Source organism: Lissotriton helveticus, chromosome 10, assembly GCF_964261635.1.
Source record: "Lissotriton helveticus chromosome 10, aLisHel1.1, whole genome shotgun sequence".
Taxonomy (NCBI): Eukaryota; Metazoa; Chordata; class Amphibia; order Caudata; family Salamandridae; genus Lissotriton; species Lissotriton helveticus.
The window spans coordinates 354153514-354178738 of NC_136071.1; the positions used below are offsets into that span (position 1 = coordinate 354153514).

Sequence of the window (25225 nt, forward strand, 5' to 3'; positions counted from 1 at the left end):
AAATGGGGGACAGAGAGAGAAATGGGTGACAGAGAGAGAAATGGGTGACAGAGGGGGACAGAGAGAGAAATGGGTGACAGAGAGAGAAATGGGTGACAGAGAGAGAAATGGGTGACAGAGAGAGAAATGGGGGACAGAGAGAGAAATGGGGGACAGAGAGAGAAATGGGGGACAGAGAGAGAAATGGGGGACAGAGAGAGAAATGGGGGACAGAGAGAGAAATGGGGGACAGAGAGAGAAATGGGGGACAGAGAGAGAAATGGGTGACAGAGAGAGAAATGGGTGACAGAGAGAGAAATGGGGGACAGAGAGAGAAATGGGGGACAGAGAGAGAAATGGGGGACAGAGAGAGAAATGGGGGACAGAGAGAGAAATGGGGGACAGAGAGAGAAATGGGGAAGAGTCTGGAAGGGTGAAACGAAAGGGAGAGAAGGCGATAGTTTGGGGGGTACAGGAAAGGGGCAGGAGGTGGACAGGCAATATAAATTTTAAAAACAAGCGGTAGATTTGGAAGAGGAAAGCAAAAGAAAGATAGGGCGAGTACAATGTATCAATGGAGGATGTGAGAGGATGGGAGGGAGAAAGGAAAGGAGGGGGCATACTAAGTGGAGAGGGGTGTGTGAGGACAACGGTGAGCGGGCAGGAGGGACGGCGAATGGAGGAGGTTGAGCTGGTCAGGGTGCGAGGAGAAGAACGAGAGGGAAAGGCAGAGCGAGGAACCAACGAGGAAATAGAGGGGAAACGCGAGAGGGGACGGCTGGGGCATAGGGGAGAGTGAGGGCAGAAGAGAGCCCCCCCCCCCCACACACACACCCAGAGCAGTCACATACACACACACTCTGGAGCAGTCACACACACACACACACTGGAGCAGTCACACACACACACACACTCTGGAGCAGTCACACACACACACTCTGGAGCAGTCACACACACACACACACTCTGGAGCAGACACACACACTCTGGAGCAGTCACACACACACTCTGGAGCAGTCACACACACACACACTCTGGAGCAGTCACACACACACACTGGAGCAGTCACACACACACACTGGAGCAGTCACATACACACACACACTCTGGGGCAGTCACATACACACACACTCTGAGGCAGTCACATACACACACACCCTGGGGCAGTCACACACACACACACACACACCCTGGAGCAGTCACACACACACACACACCCTGGAGCAGTCACACACGCACACACACACTGGAGCAGTGACATACACATACTGGAGCAGTCACACACACACACACACACACACACTGGAGCAGTCACATACACACACACACACACTGGAGCAGTCACATACACACACACTCTGGAGCAGTCACATACACACACACTCTGGAGCAGTCACATACACACACACCCTAGAGCCCCGGTGTGTCTAAGACGACAACGTACGTTTATCAAGCATCTCAACAAAGCATCAAGGGAACCCTGTTTTGCAAGACTATTTCATCTCAGTTATCATACCACAAATGAGCGGTTTTAAAAAAGAGACCATATTCCATATTTTTAATTGTACACCATGCACCCATAATGACATTTATCCCATATTCAGGTTTAACCATGCTCATTTTTGCGCCTCAAGTTCCTGCTGAATGACTTGTGCAGAGGTGGTCATGGTGCAGTCAATGAGGAGAAAGGTCACAGTTCAAACCCTCTAATCAATACCACTGTCGAGAAGGCTGCACAGATTTACCAGCCCTGGATTTAAAGGTATCCTGGCAACAGCATCACCCCACGCCTGGGCGCTGACAGCAGTGACGGATTCACAGGGAGAGGACCCCCGAGCGGTCACAAACTATCCCCGCGCGTGCCGAGCAAGAGGGCGGCGCACATGTTGACAAAGACAAAAGAAGCCTTGGCAAAGCCAGAATGTTTGGTTTGCATTTTGAGTGCCGGCTAAAACATTAAGAGCGCCTGATGCACAGGAAAAAACGAACTAACCGATTTTTATATACGATGCATCTACGGAATATGTACTTTAATGTGCCATGATTTCAGAGTTCTTTTGAGATATAAAATATTCCTTCATGCGCTGCAATGCAATCATTCCATAGCAGGCTGAATACTATACCACCACACGTCAGTGCTGAACGCTTACATCCCTCAGTCTTCTTGCCTATTAACCGACCTCATCTTAGCTATCCGTTTGTTTTTTGCCACATGTAGTTCCGCATTTATCAAGCGAAAACCAAAACAAAGGGCAACAACAAACATACACTGGAGATCTTTTAATAGAATATCCCATTTTCGGAGTTTTGGTACAACAGCGCACAGTGCATGTTCTGGACACAGGGGAAGCTATTTTAATCTAAAACTATAAACTACACTCTGCAACTTCCCAAACGTCATATTCATGCTATTAGCGTAGATGGGATGAAAAGTATGACATTAGGACCCCACCAGGATGGAACATAGCAAAAATAAATGGTCATGTTCCTTTTAAAATAAAATAAAAATCTAATTGAAAAACGACGTGTCTATAGCAGTCCAAGTGTGCACGTGTTCACACAAATAAAGTGAGGCGCCTCCTGGCACGTGGCAAGGACAAAAGGTAATTTCGGTGAAATGCCATCTGCCACTCAGCCGCCCTGTACCTCAGGCAGCCTCCCTAACGTCTAAAGTCAAATCATTTCTTCTTTTTCGGACATCAAAGGGCTGTAATACAAAGTTTCTCTTTTTCTGCCCAGAAACAGTGTTCATTTTCCAAATCCTTCGTGTACACGTTTCACTTATCCCTTGTGCAGCCTCTGATGTGCCTGTCACCTTGCACACTTTTTATCTGAAAAGAAAAAAGCAGCTGCTACTTCCAAGACAAAACGCCTCGTGGAACACGTACGAAGTGGGAAGTGGGAAGTTGCAGCATAGCGCTGGCGGTACACGGACGGATGGGGGGGGTCGCAAACGGACAGCGGGAGCGGGAACGGCGCAAGAAAAATAAAACAGCACTCACTGTGGTGTTTCCCAAATAAAGTAGACACTCACCTGGAGAGGGAGGCGGGGATCTGCTGTAGGAGGGGAGGGGGAGAGCGGAGGCCGTGTTACAACGGCATCGGGACCGGCTGCGGCTCGGGAGGCGGGGATCTGCTGTGGGAGGGGAGAGGGAGGCGGGGATCTGCAGTGGGAGGGGAGAGGGAGGCGGGGAGAGCGGATCGGGATCAGCTGCGGCTCGGGAGGTGGGGATCTGCAGTGGGAGGGGAGAGGGAGGCGGGGAGAGCGGATCGACATTAAGAGCGCCTGATGCACAGGAAAAAACGAACTAACCGATTTTTATATACGATGCATCTACGGAATATGTACTTTAATGTGCCATGATTTCAGAGTTCTTTTGAGAGGGGGGGGGCGCAAACGGACAGCGGGAGCGGGAACGGCGCAAGAAAAATAAAACAGCACTCACCTGGAGAGGGAGGCGGGGATCTGCTGTAGGAGGGGAGGGGGAGAGCGGAGGCCGTGTTACAACGGCATCGGGACCGGCTGCGGCTCGGGAGGCGGGGATCTGCAGTGGGAGGGGAGAGGGAGGCGGGGAGAGCGGATCGGCGGGAGAGGACACGGACGACGGGAGGGGGGCGGGAGAGAACGCAGCACTGCAAACTTGGGAAATGCTTAAAACAAAGAGCACAGAGGTACGAGGCACAGAACGAAGTAAGTTGCAAACAGAGACTCCACAATAGTCTGTGTACATCTGTCCAAACCGACGTTCGCACGGTAAAGCCAGACCAGTGCTCGTTTTATACCCGAAAGAGCAGCAGGAACGATAAACACAGGATCCATCCGATGTCGCATGTACCACCAACAGAGTCTATAATGACGGCAGTAATTTAAGCACAGCCACGGCCACAGAGAGCTGCTCTGCAGAAGGTTAGCGCTTTGGGTCATAAGCAAATGCAAATGCGTTACCAAGTACACTGCAGCCGAGCGCTCACGGCTGCCTGTCCCACAGGCTGCGCTTCATTGCGGTCCGACATAACTAAAAATGTCAAGCGGGAGGGGGCGGGAAAGGGGGAGGAGCGACGCAGAAGACGGCCGGAGCAGGAAGGCGGGTGCCGGCTCAATGCCGGACCAGATTCGGGGGCGGGAGAGAACACGGACGACGGGAGGGGGGAGGGGGGCGGGAGAGGACACGGACGACGGGAGGGGGGCGGGAGAGAACACGGACGACGGGAGGGGGGCGGGAGAGGACACGGACGGCGGGAAAGGGGAGGGAACGGGGAAAAAACGTAACTCCGCCCTGGGAAAAAATCTCGGGAACGCCCCCGAATCTGGTCCGGCCTTGACGGACAGATCCGGCACTCAATGGCTAGCCTCCATTTATGGAGCTAGCCAATGAGAGCCGGGGGACGTTCCCGAAGTGCTTAGTGTCGACATAGGATTTCACCTGCGCTGAAGAGCTGCGCAGAGCGCAGCCTTCGGCAGGCGAAACCCAAAAAAGAACAAGCATTTACAATGCAATGGTTTCGCCTTTGGAAAAGTTAGAGCTATTGGCATTGCTCATGACATTTCTTTTTTTTTTTTTACTTCTAAATAAATGGCATTGTTGTTTACATTGCAATAGGTCTCACATTTGTTGGAGTTGGAGCTACTGGCATTGTAAATGGCAATGTTTTTTATTCATGCTTTGTTAGCAGTGGAGTGATTTTTTTTTTTAAGTGCCCACTATACCATATTATAAGCTTTTATAGCAACTATACAGTAAAGCTATAGCTATTTTAACGTAAAAGGGTGTAAATGGATGAATACAAATACCAAAAAGAATCTTAAACTGTATGGTGGAATGTATAGCAGGTGACAGACTACCGATCACAACATACGTACTTTAAGTAATTGTGGAAACCATATGTAATAAAAAAATCGGTAGTATGGGGTGTCAATGACGCTTATGCAAATGATGCTCAGCTGGTGAAGTGGTCAGCTCTGTTTGCAGATGCAAAGTGGTGAAAGGTGAAGTATTCAGCTCTGTCTGCAGGCACAAAGGGATGAATGGTGAAGTGGTCACTCTTCAGCTGTGAACATGCTCTTTACTGTTGCTCATGGGCATCAAGAGAATCTGCCAGGTCTGAGTCATTTCAGACACCTTATGTGAGGGCTGGGGTTTGTAAATGCACCTACATTAAACACCACTAAGAGATGAAGCGATTTCTGTGACATCACGTGATTTTTCTCCAAAATGTTTTTTTCACTTTCACTTTTTGGGTTTTCCGGGATGCTCTGGCATAAGATTCCCGGTTCCACCATGATTCGTTTTGTACAATAAGAAAACACAATAACTAAAAATACTCTCAAACTACGGTTTAACAGAGACACCTTTTTCTGTGTAAAAAGCACCTCACCATGGACCAAGCAGGGGCACGTGCCCCTAATCCACAGCAGGATTGAGACACTTCTCTGACAGGAGTTGTGCCAACCCACCTGCAGCCAACGCCATGGGTCACAGGAACATGAGATAGAGAGAAGGGGAGGAGATAGAGAGAAGGGGAGGAGAGAGAGAGGGGGGAGAGAGAAGGGGGGATGAGAGAGAGAAGGGGGGATGAGAGAGAGAGAGAAGGGGGAGAGAGAGAGAGAAGGGGGGAGAGAGAGAGAGAAGGGGGGAGAGAGAGAGAAATGGGTGACAGAGAGAGAAATGGGTGACAGAGAGAGAAATGGGTGACAGAGAGAGAAATGGGTGACAGAGAGAGAAATGGGTGACAGAGAGAGAAATGGGTGACAGAGAGAGAAATGGGGGACAGAGAGAGAAATGGGGGACAGAGAGAGAAATGGGGGACAGAGAGAGAAATGGGGGACAGAGAGAGAAATGGGGGACAGAGAGAGAAATGGGGAAGAGTCTGGAAGGGTGAAACGAAAGGGAGAGAAGGCGATAGTTTGGGGGGTACAGGAAAGGGGCAGGAGGTGGACAGGCAATATAAATTTTAAAAACAAGCGGTAGATTTGGAAGAGGAAAGCAAAAGAAAGATAGGGCGAGTACAATGTATCAATGGAGGATGTGAGAGGATGGGAGGGAGAAAGGAAAGGAGGGGGCATACTAAGTGGAGAGGGGTGTGTGAGGACAACGGTGAGCGGGCAGGAGGGACGGCTAATGGAGGAGGTTGAGCTGGTCAGGGTGCGAGGAGAAGAACGAGAGGGAAAGGCAGAGCGAGGAACCAACGAGGAAATAGAGGGGAAACGTGAGAGGGGACGGCTGGGGCATAGGGGAGAGTGAGGGCAGAAGAGAGCCCCCCCCCCCCCACACACACACACACACACACCCAGAGCAGTCACACACACACACACACTCTGGAGCAGTCACACACACACACACACTGGAGCAGTCACACACACACACACACACTCTGGAGCAGTCACACACACACACTCTGGAGCAGTCACACACACACACACACACTCTGGAGCAGTCACACACACACACACACTCTGGAGCAGTCACACACACACTCTGGAGCAGTCACACACACACACACTCTGGAGCAGTCACACACACACACTGGAGCAGTCACACACACACACTGGAGCAGTCACATACACACACACACTCTGGGGCAGTCACTTACACACACACTCTGAGGCAGTCACATACACACACACCCTGGGGCAGTCACACACACACACACACACACACCCTGGAGCAGTCACACACACACACACACCCTGGAGCAGTCACACACGCACACACACACTGGAGCAGTGACATACACATACTGGAGCAGTCACACACACACACACACACACACACACACACACTGGAGCAGTCACATACACACACACACACACACTGGAGCAGTCACATACACACACACTCTGGAGCAGTCACATACACACACACTCTGGAGCAGTCACATACACACACACCCTAGAGCCCCGGTGTGTCTAAGACGACAACGTACGTTTATCAAGCATCTCAACAAAGCATCAAGGGAACCCTGTTTTGCAAGACTATTTCACCTCAGTTATCATACCACAAATGAGCGGTTTTAAAAAAGAGACCATATTCCATATTTTTAATTGTACACCATGCACCCATAATGACATTTATCCCATATTCAGGTTTAACCATGCTCATTTTTGCGCCTCAAGTTCCTGCTGAATGACTTGTGCAGAGGTGGTCATGGTGCAGTCAATGAGGAGAAAGGTCACAGTTCAAACCCTCTAATCAATACCACTGTCGAGAAGGCTGCACAGATTTACCAGCCCTGGATTTAAAGGTATCCTGGCAACAGCATCACCCCACGCCTGGGCGCTGACAGCAGTGACGAATTCACAGGGAGAGGACCCCCGAGCGGTCACAAACTATCCCCGCGCGTGCCGAGCAAGAGGGCGGCGCACATGTTGACAAAGACAAAAGAAGCCTTGGCAAAGCCAGGATGTTTGGTTTGCATTTTGAGTGCCGGCTAAAACATTAAGAGCGCCTGATGCACAGGAAAAAACGAACTAACCGATTTTTATATACGATGCATCTACGGAATATGTACTTTAATGTGCCATGATTTCAGAGTTCTTTTGAGATATAAAATATTCCTTCATGCGCTGCAATGCAATCATTCCATAGCAGGCTGAATACTATACCACCACACGTCAGTGCTGAACGCTTACATCCCTCAGTCTTCTTGCCTATTAACCGACCTCATCTTAGCTATCCGTTTGTTTTTTGCCACATGTAGTTCCGCATTTATCAAGCGAAAACCAAAACAAAGGGCAACAACAAACATACACTGGAGATCTTTTAATAGAATATCCCATTTTCGGAGTTTTGGTACAACAGCGCACAGTGCATGTTCTGGACACAGGGGAAGCTATTTTAATCTAAAACTATAAACTACACTCTGCAATTTCCCAAACGTCATATTCATGCTATTAGCGTAGATGGGATGAAAAGTATGACATTAGGACCCCACCAGGATGGAACATAGCAAAAATAAATGGTCATGTTCCTTTTAAAATAAAATAAAAATCTAATTGAAAAACGACGTGTCTATAGCAGTCCAAGTGTGCACGTGTTCACACAAATAAAGTGAGGCGCCTCCTGGCACGTGGCAAGGACAAAAGGTAATTTCGGTGAAATGCCATCTGCCACTCAGCCGCCCTGTACCTCAGGCAGCCTCCCTAACGTCTAAAGTCAAATCATTTCTTCTTTTTCGGACATCAAAGGGCTGTAATACAAAGTTTCTCTTTTTCTGCCCAGAAACAGTGTTCATTTTCCAAATCCTTCGTGTACACGTTTCACTTATCCCTTGTGCAGCCTCTGATGTGCCTGTCACCTTGCACACTTTTTATCTGAAAAGAAAAAAGCAGCTGCTACTTCCAAGACAAAACGCCTCGTGGAACACGTACGAAGTGGGAAGTGGGAAGTTGCAGCATAGCGCTGGCGGTACACGGACGGATGGGGGGGGGTCGCAAACGGACAGCGGGAGCGGGAACGGCGCAAGAAAAATAAAACAGCACTCACTGTGGTGTTTCCCAAATAAAGTAGACACTCACCTGGAGAGGGAGGCGGGGATCTGCTGTAGGAGGGGAGGGGGAGAGCGGAGGCCGTGTTACAACGGCATCGGGACCGGCTGCGGCTCGGGAGGCGGGGATCTGCTGTGGGAGGGGAGAGGGAGGCGGGGATCTGCAGTGGGAGGGGAGAGGGAGGCGGGGAGAGCGGATCGGGATCAGCTGCGGCTCGGGAGGTGGGGATCTGCAGTGGGAGGGGAGAGGGAGGCGGGGAGAGCGGATCGACATTAAGAGCGCCTGATGCACAGGAAAAAACGAACTAACCGATTTTTATATACGATGCATCTACGGAATATGTACTTTAATGTGCCATGATTTCAGAGTTCTTTTGAGAGGGGGGGGGCGCAAACGGACAGCGGGAGCGGGAACGGCGCAAGAAAAATAAAACAGCACTCACCTGGAGAGGGAGGCGGGGATCTGCTGTAGGAGGGGAGGGGGAGAGCGGAGGCCGTGTTACAACGGCATCGGGACCGGCTGCGGCTCGGGAGGCGGGGATCTGCAGTGGGAGGGGAGAGGGAGGCGGGGAGAGCGGATCGGCGGGAGAGGACACGGACGACGGGAGGGGGGCGGGAGAGAACGCAGCACTGCAAACTTGGGAAATGCTTAAAACAAAGAGCACAGAGGTACGAGGCACAGAACGAAGTAAGTTGCAAACAGTGACTCCACAATAGTCTGTGTACATCTGTCCAAACCGACGTTCGCACGGTAAAGCCAGACCAGTGCTCGTTTTATACCCGAAAGAGCAGCAGGAACGATAAACACAGGATCCATCCGATGTCGCATGTACCACCAACAGAGTCTATAATGACGGCAGTAATTTAAGCACAGCCACGGCCACAGAGAGCTGCTCTGCAGAAGGTTAGCGCTTTCGGTCATAAGCAAATGCAAATGCGTTACCAAGTACACTGCAGCCGAGCGCTCACGGCTGCCTGTCCCACAGGCTGCGCTTCATTGCGGTCCGACATAACTAAAAATGTCAAGCGGGAGGGGGCAGGAAAGGGGGAGGAGAGACGCAGAAGACGGCCGGAGCAGGAAGGCGGGTGCCGGCTCAATGCCGGACCAGATTCGGGGGCGGGAGAGAACACGGACGACGGGAGGGGGGAGGGGGGCGGGAGAGGACACGGACGACGGGAGGGGGGCGGGAGAGAACACGGACGACGGGAGGGGGGCGGGAGAGGACACGGACGGCGGGAAAGGGGAGGGAACGGGGAAAAAACGTAACTCCGCCCTGGGAAAAAATCTCGGGAACGCCCCCGAATCTGGTCCGGCCTTGACGGACAGATCCGGCACTCAATGGCTAGCCTCCATTTATGGAGCTAGCCAATGAGAGCCGGGGGACGTTCCCGAAGTGCTTAGTGTCGACATAGGATTTCACCTGCGCTGAAGAGCTGCGCAGAGCGCAGCCTTCGGCAGGCGAAACCCAAAAAAGAACAAGCATTTACAATGCAATGGTTTCGCCTTTGGAAAAGTTAGAGCTATTGGCATTGCTCATGACATTTCTTTTTTTTTTTTTACTTCTAAATAAATGGCATTGTTGTTTACATTGCAATAGGTCTCACATTTGTTGGAGTTGGAGCTACTGGCATTGTAAATGGCAATGTTTTTTATTCATGCTTTGTTAGCAGTGGAGTGATTTTTTTTTTTAAGTGCCCACTATACCATATTATAAGCTTTTATAGCAACTATACAGTAAAGCTATAGCTATTTTAACGTAAAAGGGTGTAAATGGATGAATACAAATACCAAAAAGAATCTTAAACTGTATGGTGGAATGTATAGCAGGTGACAGACTACCGATCACAACATACGTACTTTAAGTAATTGTGGAAACCATATGTAATAAAAAAATCGGTAGTATGGGGTGTCAATGACGCTTATGCAAATGATGCTCAGCTGGTGAAGTGGTCAGCTCTGTTTGCAGATGCAAAGTGGTGAAAGGTGAAGTATTCAGCTCTGTCTGCAGGCACAAAGGGATGAATGGTGAAGTGGTCACTCTTCAGCTGTGAACATGCTCTTTACTGTTGCTCATGGGCATCAAGAGAATCTGCCAGGTCTGAGTCATTTCAGACACCTTATGTGAGGGCTGGGGTTTGTAAATGCACCTACATTAAACACCACTAAGAGATGAAGCGATTTCTGTGACATCACGTGATTTTTCTCCAAAATGTTTTTTTCACTTTCACTTTTTGGGTTTTCCGGGATGCTCTGGCATAAGATTCCCGGTTCCACCATGATTCGTTTTGTACAATAAGAAAACACAATAACTAAAAATACTCTCAAACTACGGTTTAACAGACACCTTTTTCTGTGTAAAAAGCACCTCACCATGGACCAAGCAGGGGCACGTGCCCCTAATCCACAGCAGGATTGAGACACTTCTCTGACAGGAGTTGTGCCAACCCACCTGCAGCCAACGCCATGGGTCACAGGAACATGAGATAGAGAGAAGGGGAGGAGATAGAGAGAAGGGGAGGAGAGAGAGAGGGGGGGAGAGAGAAGGGGGGATGAGAGAGAGAAGGGGGGATGAGAGAGAGAGAAGGGGGGAGAGAGAGAGAGAAGGGGGGAGAGAGAGAGAGAAGGGGGGAGAGAGAGAGAGAAGGGGGAGAGAGAGAGAGAGAGAAGGGGGGAGAGAGAGAGAAATGGGAAATAGGAGAGAGAAATGGGTGACAGAGAGAGAAATGGGTGACAGAGAGAGAAATGGGGGACAGAGAGAGAAATGGGGGACAGAGAGAGAAATGGGGGACAGAGAGAGAAATGGGGGACAGAGAGAGAAATGGGGGACAGAGAGAGAAATGGGGGACAGAGAGAGAAATGGGTGACAGAGAGAGAAATGGGTGACAGAGAGAGAAATGGGGGACAGAGAGAGAAATGGGGGACAGAGAGAGAAATGGGGGACAGAGAGAGAAATGGGGGACAGAGAGAGAAATGGGGGACAGAGAGAGAAATGGGGGACAGAGAGAGAAATGGGGGACAGAGAGAGAAATGGGGGACAGAGAGAGAAATGGGGAAGAGTCTGGAAGGGTGAAACGAAAGGGAGAGAAGGCGATAGTTTGGGGGGTACAGGAAAGGGGCAGGAGGTGGACAGGCAATATAAATTTTAAAAACAAGCGGTAGATTTGGAAGAGGAAAGCAAAAGAAAGATAGGGCGAGTACAATGTATCAATGGAGGATGTGAGAGGATGGGAGGGAGAAAGGAAAGGAGGGGGCATACTAAGTGGAGAGGGGTGTGTGAGGACAACGGTGAGCGGGCAGGAGGGACGGCGAATGGAGGAGGTTGAGCTGGTCAGGGTGCAAGGAGAAGAACGAGAGGGAAAGGCAGAGCGAGGAACCAACGAGGAAATAGAGGGGAAACGCGAGAGGGGACGGCTGGGGCATAGGGGAGAGTGAGGGCAGAAGAGAGCCCCCCCCCACACACACACACACACACCCAGAGCAGTCACATACACACACACTCTGGAGCAGTCACACACACACACACACAGGAGCAGTCACACACACACACACACACTCTGGAGCAGTCACACACACACACTCTGGAGCAGTCACACACACACACACACTCTGGAGCAGTCACACACACACACACACTCTGGAGCAGTCACACACACACTCTGGAGCAGTCACACACACACACACTCTGGAGCAGTCACACACACACACTGGAGCAGTCACACACACACACTGGAGCAGTCACATACACACACACACTCTGGGGCAGTCACATACACACACACTCTGAGGCAGTCACATACACACACACCCTGGGGCAGTCACACACACACACACACACACACCCTGGAGCAGTCACACACACACACACACACCCTGGAGCAGTCACACACGCACACACACACTGGAGCAGTGACATACACATACTGGAGCAGTCACACACACACACACACACACACACACTGGAGCAGTCACATACACACACACACACACTGGAGCAGTCACATACACACACACTCTGGAGCAGTCACATACACACACACTCTGGAGCAGTCACATACACACACACACCCTAGAGCCCCGGTGTGTCTAAGACGACAACGTACGTTTATCAAGCATCTCAACAAAGCATCAAGGGAACCCTGTTTTGCAAGACTATTTCACCTCAGTTATCATACCACAAATGAGCGGTTTTAAAAAAGAGACCATATTCCATATTTTTAATTGTACACCATGCACCCATAATGACATTTATCCCATATTCAGGTTTAACCATGCTCATTTTTGCGCCTCAAGTTCCTGCTGAATGACTTGTGCAGAGGTGGTCATGGTGCAGTCAATGAGGAGAAAGGTCACAGTTCAAACCCTCTAATCAATACCACTGTCGAGAAGGCTGCACAGATTTACCAGCCCTGGATTTAAAGGTATCCTGGCAACAGCATCACCCCACGCCTGGGCGCTGACAGCAGTGACGGATTCACAGGGAGAGGACCCCCGAGCGGTCACAAACTATCCCCGCGCGTGCCGAGCAAGAGGGCGGCGCACATGTTGACAAAGACAAAAGAAGCCTTGGCAAAGCCAGAATGTTTGGTTTGCATTTTGAGTGCCGGCTAAAACATTAAGAGCGCCTGATGCACAGGAAAAAACGAACTAACCGATTTTTATATACGATGCATCTACGGAATATGTACTTTAATGTGCCATGATTTCAGAGTTCTTTTGAGATATAAAATATTCCTTCATGCGCTGCAATGCAATCATTCCATAGCAGGCTGAATACTATACCACCACACATCAGTGCTGAACGCTTACATCCCTCAGTCTTCTTGCCTATTAACCGACCTCATCTTAGCTATCCGTTTGTTTTTTGCCACATGTAGTTCCGCATTTATCAAGCGAAAACCAAAACAAAGGGCAACAACAAACATACACTGGAGATCTTTTAATAGAATATCCCATTTTCGGAGTTTTGGTACAACAGCGCACAGTGCATGTTCTGGACACAGGGGAAGCTATTTTAATCTAAAACTATAAACTACACTCTGCAATTTCCCAAACGTCATATTCATGCTATTAGCGTAGATGGGATGAAAAGTATGACATTAGGACCCCACCAGGATGGAACATAGCAAAAATAAATGGTCATGTTCCTTTTAAAATAAAATAAAAATCTAATTGAAAAACGACGTGTCTATAGCAGTCCAAGTGTGCACGTGTTCACACAAATAAAGTGAGGCGCCTCCTGGCACGTGGCAAGGACAAAAGGTAATTTCGGTGAAATGCCATCTGCCACTCAGCCGCCCTGTACCTCAGGCAGCCTCCCTAACGTCTAAAGTCAAATCATTTCTTCTTTTTCGGACATCAAAGGGCTGTAATACAAAGTTTCTCTTTTTCTGCCCAGAAACAGTGTTCATTTTCCAAATCCTTCGTGTACACGTTTCACTTATCCCTTGTGCAGCCTCTGATGTGCCTGTCACCTTGCACACTTTTTATCTGAAAAGAAAAAAGCAGCTGCTACTTCCAAGACAAAACGCCTCGTGGAACACGTACGAAGTGGGAAGTGGGAAGTTGCAGCATAGCGCTGGCGGTACACGGACGGATGGGGGGGGTCGCAAACGGACAGCGGGAGCGGGAACGGCGCAAGAAAAATAAAACAGCACTCACTGTGGTGTTTCCCAAATAAAGTAGACACTCACCTGGAGAGGGAGGCGGGGATCTGCTGTAGGAGGGGAGGGGGAGAGCGGAGGCCGTGTTACAACGGCATCGGGACCGGCTGCGGCTCGGGAGGCGGGGATCTGCAGTGGGAGGGGAGAGGGAGGCGGGGAGAGCGGATCGGGATCAGCTGCGGCTCGGGAGGCGGGGATCTGCAGTGGGAGGGGAGAGGGAGGCGGGGAGAGCGGATCGACATTAAGAGCGCCTGATGCACAGGAAAAAACGAACTAACCGATTTTTATATACGATGCATCTACGGAATATGTACTTTAATGTGCCATGATTTCAGAGTTCTTTTGAGAGGGGGGGGGCGCAAACGGACAGCGGGAGCGGGAACGGCGCAAGAAAAATAAAACAGCACTCACCTGGAGAGGGAGGCGGGGATCTGCTGTAGGAGGGGAGGGGGAGAGCGGAGGCCGTGTTACAACGGCATCGGGACCGGCTGCGGCTCGGGAGGCGGGGATCTGCAGTGGGAGGGGAGAGGGAGGCGGGGAGAGCGGATCGGCGGGAGAGGACACGGACGACGGGAGGGGGGCGGGAGAGAACGCAGCACTGCAAACTTGGGAAATGCTTAAAACAAAGAGCACAGAGGTACGAGGCACAGAACGAAGTAAGTTGCAAACAGAGACTCCACAATAGTCTGTGTACATCTGTCCAAACCGACGTTCGCACGGTAAAGCCAGACCAGTGCTCGTTTTATACCCGAAAGAGCAGCAGGAACGATAAACACAGGATCCATCCGATGTCGCATGTACCACCAACAGAGTCTATAATGACGGCAGTAATTTAAGCACAGCCACGGCCACAGAGAGCTGCTCTGCAGAAGGTTAGCGCTTTGGGTCATGAGCAAATGCAAATGCGTTACCAAGTACACTGCAGCCGAGCGCTCACGGCTGCCTGTCCCACAGGCTGCGCTTCATTGCGGTCCGACATAACTAAAAATGTCAAGCGGGAGGGGGCGGGAAAGGGGGAGGAGAGACGCAGAAGACGGCCGGAGCAGGAAGGCGGGTGCCGGCTCAATGCCGGACCAGATTCGGGGGCGGGAGAGAACACGGACGACGGGAGGGGGGAGGGGGGCGGGAGAGGACACGGACGACGGGAGGGGGGCGGGAGAGAACACGGACGACGGGAGGGGGGCGGGAGAGGACACGGACGGCGGGAAAGGGGAGGGAACGGGGAAAAAACGTAACTCCGCCCTGGGAAAAAATCTCGGGAACGCCCCCGAATCTGGTCCGGCCTTGACGGACAGATCCGGCACTCAATGGCTAGCCTCCATTTATGGAGCTAGCCAATGAGAGCCGGGGGACGTTCCCGAAGTGCTTAGTGTCGACATAGGATTTCACCTGCGCTGAAGAGCTGCGCAGAGCGCAGCCTTCGGCAGGCGAAACCCAAAAAAGTGACGGCAGACTAGTGTTTTACGCATGTACAAATTACTGCACATGCCAGTGATGTAATTTGTATCACCATGTATGGAGGTTGTTAAAAAAATTAACAGCTGACACGTATTTCGCCCACATCGCTAGCCCGCCAAGGGCTTTCTCGAGGCATGTATTTTAATTTAAAAACCATCTAGCTCCTGTTGGGGAAGAAGAAAAGCAGTAGTCTGCAGGCATCTCTACAGTGGAATGGCCATATGGGAGAAACACATGTCGGCTGTTCATTTCTTGCATCATATACATCACCTGTCCCAAAAACTAATAAAATTATGAATCTTTACAAATCAACTTAGGAATCTGGAGAATGTATTCCAAGAACCTGTATGTAATCGGCAGGAGCCGTCTTTTCATTGACAGTTACCTTAAAATTTTTAATAGACCCAGGGGTGTGACCATCAGAAAGATTATACTGCTCTCATACTACGATTTAGGGTCCTGTCTAGTTACACGTGAACCCTATCAGCTTCAACCCCCCACATAACATGAGCTAGTCAGTGGGTGACCTGCAAAATTTACCAGTAGCAGTTTAGTGCCTCTCCTAGATCAGTCATACTAACTATTCCCAATTAGCGCACCTGTTGGCCTTATCTTCTTATCATAATCTTTTGATTCTATTCATAGCTTTACCTTCAACTACACGCCAGTGCTGTCGCTAAAAGTTAATATACCCAGACACCCTTGAACAACATTAGATTCAGTAAGTTTGTCTTCTCTATCTTCTAAACTCACAATAGATATTTGCTAAACTTTCTAAATAGAAGTGTTCAAATGTGCAGGGGATGGCTTATTAGTTATTACTTTTCCACAATATTATTTGTGTTCTATTACAGCCAACCACACACTTACCCTGAAATGGAAAGGTTCTTCTTTACGTTACGGTTGCTAAAAAGCTTCGTGTGCATTCATTGTTAACTTATAGGACCTTGTTTTACATACTTAAGACACATTGATAGGGACCCCTCATACAACACACCAATAATCGAGCCAGCTCATGCTCATTACACCTTGCAATTGCAAGCAGCAGGCCAAGTTATGAAGCATGCCACCAATGGGTAGGCAAAAGCTCTGCATTCTCGAAGAAAGCCGTCAATAACAAATGAAAACCACACAAAACACCAGAAAGTCAAATAATATTGGCAGTTTTTATAACATAATCCTCCATAATGTTAGTATTTTTGCTTCATCTCGGGTAGGGTTTACTCTAGTTGATGGCTTTCATCTTTAGTTACATAGAGTACTACTGAGTGCATCGTGATTCATATCTCATGGTCCTAGTTCTAATAATTAGGAGTTAAGATGAACACTATGGAGGACTTCTTTATTGTATTTTTTGTATTTCTGTATTTTACAGAGCCCCAAGACGTTTAAAGTGGGTGAAAAGCATGCTGTTGCAGGAATTAAAAAACACAAGCATAAACAACTAAACAAACATCAGTTACATGAGAGGAGCCACAATAGGACTCACCTTTGCGTTATCTATCAGATGTAAAATCTCAGTGCGACTGGAAGGATTCAAGTATCCAGGAATCGATGTCAGTTGGCCTAAATACTAGAAGAAAACAAATGTCACAGACATGAAAAAAATGAATTAAGCAGCTCAACTGGGAGAGGTATGAATTTGGTACTCATGCTATAACAATCGCTGAGCATTGAGCATTTATGTACATTGTTATATTCACCCAAAATCCGTTAAGCGTACCAGAAAAATGTTAGTCCTTTGAGAAACATCAGCATCCAAATAACTTTTGCAGTGCTTTCATCCAGCACAAATACTGTAATGCCAAAAAACCTACCTAAAGACAACTACAATGTAGCCAACTAGTCGCACTGTGTAATGAATTAAATATGCACTGCGGCTTGCTCAAGGCTAACCCTTCTTCAACCCTGGAGTGTGACCCGGGTTGCCCACTATCCAGCATATCCAAAATACAAACGATGGGATATACTTGCAATAAGTCTAACCACTGACAATCGCTCGGAGTAGCATTCAAGCCCATTGTTCTTCTGCTCACCATGCCACCTCCGTTTGGGCACAGGGATTTGCAAATCAGTCTTTATCCTGCTCTAATACCAACAGTCGATCCTGAATTGCCAATCCAGGTCCTCCCTGAACCGGAGCACTTCAATCCATAACCAGTTTTCATCCTGACTGTTGCTCATCAGTCGAGTGCACCTTGGTCCCACTTGCAGTGAGCACAAGACCCACGTCTAGTGGGTATAAAATGAGGTGGCATGGTGGAAAAGGGTAATAGGTTAGAAATGTACACTAAACGATTGTCAGGGGTTAAGCTTGCCTCAAGAATGACTCCCATCAACTTATGTGCCTGATGAAACGCCTTAAGTAGAACGGGTACGTCCAGACATGAGTCCCTTGACACTGTTCCATTGGAACCAAGCTACTGAAGACTGACGAGCTCCACATTCAGCAAAAACTGACTTTTGTTGCTTGTGTTCCGTTTCAGATAGGACCTGGCCTGGCAGTTCAGGATACACTTAGTATTAGAGCAGGGTCAAAATGGACTTGCATATGACTAGGTGCAAACTGAGGTGGCATGGTGGGCAAAAGAACGATGGGTTGGAATGCTATCCGAGCAATTGCAAATGGTTAGACTCATTTCAATAATTCCTCCTATCGCCTTTAGTGTGTTTCATCCAAAATATCCAACTGATGCCTCCTGTGAGAGGTCATATTTTTGTTTGGAAACCTGGCTTCTGCCATTAGCTAGAGCTTGTGGCGCCCGGGGCTATCCCTCAGATTGCCGCCCCTGGGGAGATGGGTGAGGGGGGGGGGGGGTGGAGGGGTGCTGGGGAAAAGGACTGAGAGACACGTAGTATCGCCGCTAATAGCTACCTCGATCATGCAAGTTACATGCACATACATGACACGGTCCAAGGCTACACAGTTTAATACACCAGTGACCGGCAGTACAAAGAAGAACACACAGACTGCCACCCTGCAAGATTTCAGGAAGGGCCTAAAACATGGTTATTCAATTAACGTCCCGCATCAGCAGCACCGCCCCCACGCCCCAGTGCCTAGATACCTTCACAGGTGATAAGTAGCTCTATGCAAATCATGTTTGTTTGATTGATTGACACCTGATTTCCACACATCGCTTGTGCGCTATATTAGTTTTATCTGTAAAACTGTATTTGTTTGCAAGTTAAGTGACCCCTTCAATGGAGATTGTGCTGCCTATAAATGACAATGCGCAAACACACCATGCTTTAATGATATATGTGCAACATTGTGAGTTCAGTGATGAAGCATTGATGGCAGCGACACCACTCTGAAAATTATTCGAGCACCACTCGGTGTTCCCAATCCTTGGTTATTTCTCTTGGTTATTACCGTCTCTGAAAATGCTCTGACGTCATCCTGAACATTTCTTTGTAAATATGTATGGTTATTATTTGAAATCATTTCTCACATTTTTTTTGTAAAAAAAAAAACTGTAGAGTACTTTGTCGTCTGCGTGTGGTATAACGTTTTAAATAAAGAAATAAAAACGTAGAAATTACCAGCATTTACAGGGTTCTATACTTTATGGAATGTTCTCCGACACCCCACTGTACAACCGACGGCCATGTCTACGTTTCTGCAGTTTCAAGGCAAGGCCTGCAATGTTCAGCTCATGGTTTGTGCACGTGGAGGCCTAGCTGGCACCGGATGTACAGCTAACAGCAGGCCGGGCATAAAGGAAGGAAGAGTTAGTCACATCTGAACTAGGGAATGGCGGAGGGAAAAAGGTGGGAGTGGCGCACCCCCGCCCCCCACCTTCCCGCCAGTCTTCTGCCGCGGTTGGGAAGGCTTTGACTGCTTGATCTGCCATCTGTCCCTCTTCTCTCTCTGCTGTACTCTCACAGAGGATGAAGAGCCCCCTAGTCTCCCTTGTGCTACCGATCCTCGACCTCATCCAGCAGCCGGCTTGCTCAGGTCTAGTCCAAGAATACTCCCCCCCCTTACCACCATAGCTGCCAAGGTTTCAGAATGCTATGTGTGACAATTTCAGTGTGATTATGAGTGGCATTTCCACAAATAGGAGTGACACTTTATAGCAAGCAAATCAAGCAATGAAGACAAGGGAAACATATAAATATTAGAAATGACTCCCATTTAAGCACAGCTGCTAATGTTTCAAATTGCTTATGTGTGAAATTTTTATAGATTCAGTGGATTTATGAGAGACATTCAGTGAATAAATGTGTGACACTTAAAGTGACTCTTTCTTGCAACCAAAATTATGCAATGAAGTCCATGGAAACAGACAAAAATCGGAAATCACACTCATTTGTGCAACAAAAAAGTCAAACTCTGCAGCAGGTGCTTTTAAAGATATTATTTAATTTTTAAATAATCAGCACCCTCCACCCCGACCTCAGCTCCAGGTGCGGGTGAACTTCACAAGTAAGAAAGGGATCTCTGTCACAAAAGCAGAAACCCACTGAGCTATCCACATACAATACAGTTCTGTAATGGTGGCAGACTTTCTTTATATCAGGCATATTAACCCTCTGCACTAGTTATGGTGAGAGTGAAAACTGCCAGTAGAGAAAACTGTGACCTCTCTCCAGTGGGAACATTAATCACAGGACTTATCAGTGACTTCCACTTAGCAAGTCTCTTAGTGCTGCAAAATTAAAGCCTGCTGCTTCGTACTGTCAAGCAGGGATATCAAATCCTTTGAACTAATAAATCAGTGGGCAGCAGGGTTGGCCCGCCTAGTTTGATGCAGTTAGACATTTCTGATTGTCCATCTGCATTGATGTCGTAAATCAGCTGAATGCAGTGTAGGTAATGTACCTCCAGCCCTTCTGGGCTTGCTCAAACGAACAGAAACAGACACGCACACAAAGGATGTGACGGGATGGGGGTAAAATATGTTGCATTCCCTTTTAGTGTTGTGGTTTAGGATCAGAAATTTAAATCGATTAGTCAGTGTCAGCCCTGGCTCTTTCAAAGAGTTATTACTTCTGATTGGTAAAAGAAAAGATAACAGGCTCACCGGAATCTGAAGTTTTCTGCAGTACGTCGGTGTTCTGCAGAGATCACGCACGCACCTCACATTTGCAGTTGGCTGTGACGGTCTTGCGCACCTCGGCCCGGTGACGTCAGGCGTAGCTGTAGTCAGTGAGTGACTGACCAGCCTACCTTGTTGTGTGCAACAATTGCAAGCAGGTGAGCTTGCTTTCACTTCAAACTGGGCCGCGGGCGCAGCACTGGTGGCCTGTTGCGGCGGCCTTTATAATTTATTTGGGGACACTCAGTGAGTGTCCCCAAATAAATTATAAAGGCCGCTGCAATGGGCCACCAGTGCCGCGCGCGCGCCACCCCCAAAACAGTGCCGCCTGGGGCGGTCCGCCCCCCTCGCCCCCCCTAGCTACGCCATTGGCCAGGCCATAAGTTGGTAATACAGAGATGTATTCGAAATATTTTTACTCCATATGCTAACGCAGTGGTCGCAGCTTTTTCTCTGAAGGAGCAAGGATGCAAACCCACCAGGGGTTCCTTCCTGACCAATGTGTAACAGATATTAATGCAGAGCACAATCCATTGAGAGATGGAGTTTTTTTCTGCACAGCCTGCCCTTTCTTGGCTATGACATACCCCATGAAAAGTTGATCGTCCACCCAGAACGGTTGTGTGAGGTCATAGTAGAATGATCCAGCCAGTGAAGTCACTTTTCTTCTTTGGGGAGATGAGGTGGAACGTAAACGGTAGGCAGGGTGATGGACTGGCTTTCGGCACGAAGGGTGTTCAAGTCTGAAGGACCAGTTTGTCTAAGTGAATTGAAATGAAGGGAGGGTTAGATGGCAGTGCCTGCAGTTCACGGACCCTCTGGGCAGATGTAATCGCCACCAGAAAGGCTATCTTGATGGGGAGAAGCCTAAGAGGGCAAGAATGAAGTGGCTCAAAAGTAGTACACATTAGAAAGATAAGGACCCAACTGGGGTCCAATTGAGGCATAATGAAGGGGTCTGAAGGAAACGTTGTTGAAGACCTTTAAGTAACCTATTTTCAAAAGGGGACTTGGAAAGGGAAGGCTGATCTGGAAGCTGAAGAAAAGCAAAGATAGCAGACAAATAACTTTTAACGTTTCCAGTGCAGAGCTCTGGTGGGCTAGGTAAGGATAACAAAAAAACTTGTAAATGGGGTGCATATAAGATGTCAACATGTTTGTCTGTACACCATGCCACAAACTTTCTCCAATAGCCGGTGTATACTGAATAGTTGGAGGGAAGCCTGGTTGCCAGAATAACATCACAGACTTTGGGCAGAAGGTCGAAAGTGGTCAACTGTCACACCTCAATCTCCACGCATGAAGGCGGAGTGCTGACAGGTTCGGGAAGAGAACCCTTCCCAGCAGCTTTGGCAGGAGATCCTCCCGAAGGGGCAGCCTGATCAAAGGACCGATGGACATCCTCAACAGCTCAGGATACAACAAGAAATAATGGGCAAGGTTGTTCCTGATCCTTTTAAGAACTCTGGGCAGGAGTGGTATTGGCGGAAAGGTGTACAGGAGGCTGAAGTGCCACTTGAGACGTAAAGCTTCTCTGAGCGAGAGCTGCCCTGGAAACTCCAATGCACATAACTGCTGCCATTACGTGTTCTCTACAATGGAGAACAGATCTAACCAAGTCTCTTCCTCCACTGCTGAAAGAGACCTTGCACCACATCTGGATGAAGATGCAAGTCATAATCTGCTAGGCATCGACAGCTGAGTTTGTCCACTCTGGCACTCAGAGAGTCCGCCAAGTGCTGAACCACCAGGGAAATGACCTGACTTTACAGCCATGTCTAGAGGTGCAGAACCTCTTGGCAGAGGATCCACAAATTCACCCGCCCTGTTTATTACGGTAACATCGGGAAGTGGTGTTTTCTGAGGACACCTGCATTAGCCTTCCCTTGATGGAGGATGGAAAGGCTTTCAATGAAAGTCAGATCGCATGGAGCTCTAACAGATTGATGTGGAGTCTGGATTCCGCCCGATACCAGAGTACTCTGATCTCCACCTCCTCAGATGGCCATGCCCATACCAGAAGTGATGCATCTGTCACTACAGCCAGATTTGGTTGAGGAAGGGAGAGGAGTCTGTCACTGACCCAATCACAGTCGATTAGCCATCAATGCAGATCTTTTGCAGTGCCATCTGAGATCTGGACTATGTCGGAGAGATTCCCCTGAAGATGCACCCACTGGAACTTCAGGTCCCACTGCAGAGCCCGCATTTACCAATGTGCATGCATTACTAATAGGATGCAGGAGGCCATGAGGCCAAGCAGCCTCAGAGTCAGTCTCACCGAAACGCAGGATAGAGGCAGAAATATTAGTATCATAGTCTGAATATTCTGAACTCCCTTCTCAGGGGGATTAAGCTTGAAACTGCACGGTGTCTAGAACAGCTCTGATGAAAGAGATCTTCTTAGAAGGGTCCAGGTGCAACTTCGGCACGTTTATAGCGAACTCCAGCGAGTGCAGGAGGTCAGCCTTAGTCCGAAGGTGTGAGACGACTACCTGAGGGGAGCTTGCCTTTAACAACCTGTCATCAAGATAGGGGAAGACTGATAGCCCTGATCTCCGCAGATGTGCTGCAACCACCAGTATCACCTTGGTGAACACCTGAGGGGTGCTAGCAGGGCCAAAGGAGAGACCGGCAAACACAGTGCTCATGACCTACAATGAACCAGGGTGGGAATGTGAAAGTATGCGTCCTGAAAGTCCAACAGTTCCAGGGCAGACGGAACTTGAGCAAGCATGAGCATTTTGAATTACTCCCTTTTCAGGAAGAAACTGAGGGTGCAAGTTGAGCATAAGACAAAAGTCCAGTCTCCTCTGTTATGCAGGGGCTGGGAAGCTTGCATGCAGTGGTGGCGGGGAAGGTGAGGTCACGGCTGGAAACAACGAAAGGGGAAAAAGGCGAACTGGGGTTGGCCATGAAAAGGCCCAAGGACCTGGCCGTAGCTCTGCTGGCCTTGAATCGCTCTAGCCTGATATGGCCTTTTCACTGAAGGCACAGGAGCCATCAAAGAGCATGTCATGAGCGAGAACAGGACATCCCCTGAAAAGCCAGTGGTTCTCAACCAGGCGTGGTGCCTAAGTACTACTGACCATGAAACAGTTCTGTCTAGTGAGTCGGTGGTATCCAGCCCACACTATAGGTGAACTTAGCTGCGTCTCTCCTGTCAGTAATAGGTTGAGAGAGAATAACTCTGGCCTCCTCCAAGACCATAGGCAGCATCTGCGCAACGAGTCCGAAATGGAAGTATCACCCAAAAAATATGTGGTGTTCACGGTTGGAAAAAAACATCTTCTTTCCCAAGGTATCCAAACTCCTAGATTACCTGTCTGGTGGAGTGGTAGGGGAGTGCGCCAGGATGTACTCTAGCTGTAGAGGCTTGGACCACCAACCTCTCTGGGGTGGGGTGCTGGGTGAGGACGTTTGGGCCCCCTGGGGTAGGACGATGGTGGCGGGCAATCGTCATATTCACAGGAGCGACAGTGCAGGGCTTGGACCAGGCCCTGCGTAGGACGTCAGTGAGGGCTTCGTTAAACGGGAGGAGTGGCTCAAATGGGGGTTACTCCCAGCTGAAGCACCTCCGCAAGACGTTCATCTTGACAGCCACAGAGGGTAGCGTAAGATTCAAGGCCTCAGATGTCCTTCTCACAACCATAGCAAATGAGACTCCCGCCTCCCTAGCCATTGTAGGAGAGGCCAAGCCAGTATCTGGGGATGTGTCCAGACCACTGGCATCAGCCAGATCTTCACATCAGTTGCCTTTGGTGTCATCTGAGCTGGAATTCATAAGGTTCCAGTGGCCCCCCAATCTTCCCCACGTTTTAGTCCATAGAAATATGGCGCAGGCTCCAGTCTGGATGGAATGTCTCCAGTCACCACAGGAGTCAGACGATGCCTATCCGTCTCCATATCAGAGACGGGATGAGAATGGGGGCAGGGCTGGGGAAGGTCGAGGAGGCAAAGCCATCTGGGGAAAACCAGCAGGTGCCACTCCCGAACTTGCAGGGCCAGTGGGAAAAGGCTGCACAAATATGAGGTGCATGACTTCATAAAACTCTCGGAGTAGGGCAGGGGTCGCTCTGGAAAACTCAGGGAGGTTAGAAGACTGCCCAAGTGCAGGCAAAACCGCAGAGCCAGGCCTCAACTGTCGACGTTTTGTTGTCTTGTTGGATGACTTCGATGCGAAGTCGCACACCTCTTCGAAATTTTGTTCTTTTTATGCTTGTGGGACTTACCCTATCACCCGGACGATTTTGAGTGCTACGACGAGTGCTTGGAGTGGCTCTGTGACTGATCCCGGGACCTTCCTATCGACTGGGATCATCACAGCATCACACGCTGAGCAGCATGGAGCTTGAGGGACCGCTCCCTCGAAACCTTGGGGTGCATGGTGTAACAATCGACACGGGTCTTGGCTTCGTGGTCACGCTTTAGGCACAAGAAGCAGGCTAGGTGTGGGGAATCACAAGGCTAAAAATCAGCCTTCCTCAAACATTCTTCCCAAACCAGGAGACAATGTGTCACAGAATCTTTGAAAAAAGTGTTTACAAAAACAAAAACAAAAAAAGGTCAGTTAAAAAGTGACGGGTAGCTCTTATCCA

General features: G+C 49.1%; 1 protein-coding gene across 2 annotated transcripts in view; it reads right to left on the minus strand.

Moving 5' to 3' along the window:
• Positions 1-25225, minus strand: part of CCM2 (CCM2 scaffold protein) — a 349754-nt gene that overhangs the window by 129053 nt on the left and 195476 nt on the right. For both annotated transcript variants that reach the window (XM_078662564.1, XM_078662563.1), the window contains one exon: positions 17072-17155. In XM_078662564.1, the coding sequence (XP_078518690.1) occupies positions 17072-17155 (84 nt within the window). The remainder of the gene's footprint in view (positions 1-17071; positions 17156-25225) is intronic.